This window comes from Pinus tabuliformis, chromosome J (genome assembly GCF_031772625.1).
Source record: "Pinus tabuliformis cultivar Carrire ecotype Pingquan chromosome J, CPIR1, whole genome shotgun sequence".
Taxonomy (NCBI): Eukaryota; Viridiplantae; Streptophyta; class Pinopsida; order Pinales; family Pinaceae; genus Pinus; species Pinus tabuliformis.
Genome location: NC_142295.1, coordinates 858,285,168 through 858,290,846, shown reverse-complemented (window position 1 = coordinate 858,290,846; position 5,679 = coordinate 858,285,168). Strand labels below are relative to the sequence as shown.

The 5,679-nt window shown below is 37.0% G+C and overlaps 1 protein-coding gene across 1 annotated transcript; it reads right to left on the bottom strand.

Annotated features, from left to right (window-relative positions):
- Positions 1–235: 235 nt before the first annotated feature.
- LOC149229392 (uncharacterized) lies at positions 236–865 on the bottom strand. Its single transcript, XM_089381030.1, has one exon. It carries the CDS (start codon positions 863–865, stop codon positions 236–238), a length of 630 nt encoding a protein of 209 aa, XP_089237156.1.
- Positions 866–5,679: the final 4,814 nt, after the last annotated feature.

Genomic DNA, 5,679 nt, shown 5'->3' with positions numbered 1-5,679 from the left:
AACTAGGAAAAATAAAACACAACCATCTAAAATTTCCTAAATAATGGATCATTACATAAATCATGGTTGAGGCCACCATAAGTCGTTAGATTCGAAGGCTGATATCGATACTCGAATTGGTCGTTGAGACATGCGAGGCCCAGGGAATATCAATCACCAGACTATCAATTTCCCATTCCAGTTATATATCTATATATTCATTTTCCGATCCATTACCATTACCAACCCACTGCTATTAACTGCTACTGAATCCAATAATGGAATGCTGCATTTTGCCAAACGGTTCTTTTTTTACATCACACCATACTTCTGCTTCATTCAACTTCCATATGTGAACAAAGTCATGGCCCTTGTGCTCCACTAGCACCACTTGCCCATTGTAATCCCCTAAATTTTCAGGACTAATCCTTTTGCATCTCTGTGGCAACGGGATTTTTGTCCACAGCCCGTCGGCAATATTGAAGGCTACCATGAGATTAGGGATGGGATTCGGGGGATTGGGAGGCAGAGACACCCAGTAAAACTTGCCATTACAGAAGATACCCTTTCCAGTAGGCCGAATATGGTCCAGGACCATCATGGAAACTTGAGTCCAGGCGTTGGATTCTGAATCATAAATACACATCACAATTCTTCTCCTGCTACTAGAATATCTGCCCAGCAGGAGAGTGCAACGCCTTGTGGAACAATCGAAAGCCAATCCATTGAAAACGAAAGCAGGTATTGGAGGACGAGGCAGCTGTACCCAATTCCTGGTACTGGGAATGCCTATGGAAAGATCCAACATATCCCCTTTTCTATGACAACAGAAGATGCCCTTGCAAGTATTCACAATGACGTGATTGAGCAAAGGAACTTTGTACATGTCTGAACTGTGTTCTGCTATAACCCAAGAATCCACGTCATCTTTTGGATTCCAATGGATCTGAATAAAAACCCAGGGGTGGAGTACAGTGACCAAATTGGAACAAGTCCTTCGAAGGCATCACGGGAAGACAGTAGATATTTCCACTGTTTGCACACAGTCCTCATTTTTCCAAGAACCCTAATGGGCAGCCTCGCTAAAATCATATGCAACAACTCTTTTGGGATCCTTTGCCATATTTCAGCTTCCATTGCTACAATATTTCTATTTCACAGAAAATATAAGAAATATTTTTCTTCCTGTTGAGGCTGCAACTCTTCCTGGAAACCTCCCAGTACTTCTGCGCAGTCCGCTCTATTTTTCAAGATCCAGAATTACCTCAACAACATACACAAAGATCATGGCATTCCGAAACACCACACTACATATTCATAAGGGCAACCTTTACAAAAGCATCTGACTGAAATCCATTCCTAGTTACATAACTATGAATCAATTTACCTTCTTCTAGAGTTTCTAAATGATCACAAGCTTAGAGCACACCTACCACTGTAACTGAGTCCAGAATCACACCCACTAGCTACAGCTGATGAATGAATGCGAATACCTCCTTATATGATCTATGATTTCTCAGTGCATAACCGAGAAGCATTGTAGAGCATTAAACCACACTCAATTTAGATGTTTTCTCAACATTTGGCATGAACCTCGACAGGTCCAAATTTAGGATAGAAGTGATTTCATCCACCACAAAATGTTGGAATTGAACCCATTTATGCCTATGTGATAATGAACTTCTTGCCCTATTGCAAAGTTGATATGTCACTACAATCCTAGTACTAATGGGAACGTAAAGTCAATTGGAAATATGCCTTCATTTTACATTTGGTACTACAGTGTAGGTGTTTGCCCGCTCAGCCGGTTTGTGGCAAACTCTCATAATTACATTCCATGGGTTAATATTTTTCCTAGAATTTTATCATAAAATAGTCGGTCATCTCCTGGACTGCCATACTTGGCATACATGCTTACGATGTTGTTATCTCAAAATGGATTTGTTAAAGGCCACTTATAACTATTTGGGTATGATGTTTTTAGCTCTCTTAGGGCGCACGGATATCAGCATAGGCTTGCAATAGAGCAGCATTAGGGTCAATTAGTAAACCTCGATAGCTCTTGTCATACAAAATATCCATATCCTCCTTCAATGAACGATCGTTGCATTTTTCATGGAGGTTGTTGTTATTGTTTCATTGTGGTTTGGGGAGAAAGGATGAGAAAGTTAAAAGTGGTGATATGCATGATACGTATGTAAGCGTTCCAGTAATCTCTTAGTTCAAAATCAGCATAACGTAGGGAACATTGTGTAGATGTTGTCATTGTTAACTATAAGTATCCATTGAGATTGTGAAATCCTTCAATGAAAATTTTTTATTGGTTAGAATCATACTTGAGGAACTTAAAAACACACATGATTCAAATTGCAATGAAATAAACCCAAAATTTTGATATTCCTGAAAGGACCTTAACTGTGATGGTTCTGTAATTGACAGTTTACAATTGAGTATTAAACCAACCAGTGTGCAAGCATTCGAGTGGTCCACTGAATTGAACCTAGAAAGTCTGATCCTACTTTGATAACATGATATAGTGAACTAATCTCCTCAACCCCATCCTTTGAATACTATAATTCCAACCAGTGCCTTCTACATATATGGCAGGTTTGAATCTCCTCAAATAATATTAATGTTCCTATCCATAATTATCCAAATTGGCCAATATGCCAACTAATGTACCTTTAGATATTCTATTGTATGTTGTTCTCAAAGTATACCAGGGGTTCTTCAGTGGGTTCTATTGGAAAGTTTGGAAACAGTAACCAAGAGGGTTTTTTTTTTTTTTTTCACTCTATAAGAAAAATGAGGCCAAATTTCTTGTATCCGAAGATCATTTATGCCATCATTTTCTGCCTACTCATCAAAGATAGGAGAACATGATTCTTTGGAAAACTTGGTATGAAATTTGAGTGCTAGATGTTTTAGTTATTTCACTGAAAGTTGGGCTCAGAAAGAAAGAATTGTTTACAAGGATTTTGTTGATCCATGTTAGAAGAGTAAAGCAATTAAAGAAGTTCAGAGCTCAATTTTATAGGTCTGTTATGGTGTCCACCACTTTTACTTCATTATACATTTGCAGTAAATATGAGCTCTAGTTTTTTCTATAGTACTCATAATTGTTTTGTAATTCATATTTTCTATGGTAGACGAAACATGCTCTCTAATATAATAATGCAAGAGTTTCTTTGTCAAGGAGAGCAATAAAATATTGCATAGAGACATTTCATGAAAAATTATGGAATTGTGGCTTTTAATGGCACTTCTTGACAAACAGTGGACCCATGTCATAGATGTTGTCGACTGCTTCTTGTTTGGATTCAATGGCTTGCATTAAGCCTCTTAACTATCTAGATGCCTGCTAATGCAATTTCCTTTAGAAGAGGGCAGAGTTCTATTTCATTTTGGAAGCAAGAGGCCTTGTTTGGATGCAGTAAATTGTTATCTTTATCTTTGTTTAAAAGACAGTGTAGTAGAAGAAATATTGCAAAATTTTCCCCAAGGGCTATTGCTATGAAGGAGAAAGAAGTGAAAACAACATCCCCTGCCATGGAAGAGGGAGGTAAATGGTAAGAAATTAATGGTTGAAGGATGGGATGGTTACTGTGGACGGGCGAGAGCTTTGCATCTCTCAAATAAAGGATACCAAGTTGTCCTTGTTGATAGCCTTATCCGCAGGTTGTTTTCCTAGAAGCTTGGGATCGGTCTCTAACAACCATGGTCTCAATTCAGAAGAGAATAAAGAGATGGAAGAAATTCTCTAGCAAACAACTTGACCTCGTTGCAGTATATGTTTCTAATTTTGATTTCCTTGCAGAGGCTTTCAAGTCCTTTGAACTCGAGGCAGTCATACAGTTTGGAGAACACAGTTCTGCTCCATATTCCATGATAGACAGGGGAAGAGCAGTGTATACTCAAAATAACAATGTGATTGGAACCAAGAATGTGATTTTTTTCTATCAAGGAATTCAGCCCAGAATTCCATATGGTTAAAACTTAAACTGGGTAGCATGGGAGAATATGGAACTCCTAACATTGAAATTGAGGAAGGGTACATTACTATTACTCATAATGGTAGGACAAATACACTGCTATATCTGAAGAAAGCAAGTTCCTTTTATCATCTCAGAAAAGTGCACGATTTTCACAACAAAATTTTTACTTTAAAGGCTCGGGAACTAAGGGCTACAAACCTCAATCAAGGGGTGGTTTATGGTGTCATAACTTCAGAAACTACAGGACACAAAGAACTCATAAATAGACTGGACTACAAGTTTTTTGGTAAATAGTCGAGCTAGAACTTATGGAAAGTTTTTCAAAGCCAGATTCACAAATAAGCAATGATGCTTCATAAGGGTTGTCAAAACTATCAAATTATATTCTTTATTGCAATCTCAAATTCTTTAACAGTATGGGCGTTGACAACATCTTTACTTCACTACTTTCCATAAAGGGTTCATTGTAAGGGCCTAACAGAAAACACATTCTAGATTGTAAGGGCTATAGTTGGGCCCAAAACTTATGTGGACCTATGCACTGAGAGGAAACCAAAACCAAGTTGCGGAGACCTGAAACAGAAAATCCCCAAATATATCCTCAGAAGGTCAATGTCCAGGTTAATCTCAAAATCAGGAAATTCTGTTCCTTTCAAATATGTTCATATAATCTGTTCAGAAAATGGGAAATATCATCTTTATGATGTCACAGGTCCTGTACATACTGCATTAGTAAAAAAAGTCATGAAATAAATTTCATCAGTAATCAAACAAGTGATGTTGCTAGATTCACGTCATAAGTAACTACAAAACAAAATCATTATGTCAGCCTTCAACTTTCTCAGAATATAAAAGCTCCCATTTCATCTTATATATTTGTAATAAGAATTCCTCAATATAATATATAAATCGCATCTTCCAAAATGCAAACCATAACCTATACTCTGCATATTTAGATGTCGCTATAGATAAATTATAAACCTGTAATTCTCAATATCATTTAGAGCTCTGTTCCATAAATCTGGCATTTTGTTTGTAGAAACAGCTTCAAACTCTTGAGCTGCCAAGAACTTGAAAATGTTGTTGAGAATCAAGATGTCAATTACTTTCTTAGTTAACTCTTTGAAAGATGTATTTGACTATTCTCTAAATAGTTTGAAATCTTCTATCCTGAGACATTACGATTTGACACTTACATCTGGACAAAGAATGGCTACTGCAACGTCAGTGGATTTTTAATTTTAATCAACATTAGAACCACAGTTGGCAACAACGAATTTCCTTTTAATGTCGCGTTCCTCCAACACAATTGTAACATCTCTAAATTTTTGAATTAGTGCTTCGAGTTATTTAACAGCAAATACCTGGTAATCGAGATCTTTGCTGTATCTTTGTCGGTACAGATTGTTAGTGCTAGTGGCTTATTCTTGTCAACTAACCTTAGCTAAAAATATAAAGGTTGGAATACATGACATTGCTAGAAATTTAAAAGATTGGAGTACCTGACTTTAATACTCCATGTAAACCAGAGGTTCTAAAGACACAGCTACATATTCAAGCTAGTGGGCTCGCTGATGGTGGAAATCGACCTGTTTCTTTGGACTATGTTGAAATGCAGAGGATGTAGAACATGAGAGGACACTAATCAAGCCAGGAATCATATCAAATTTAAACATTAGAATGTAACTAGGAAACAAAAGAAAAA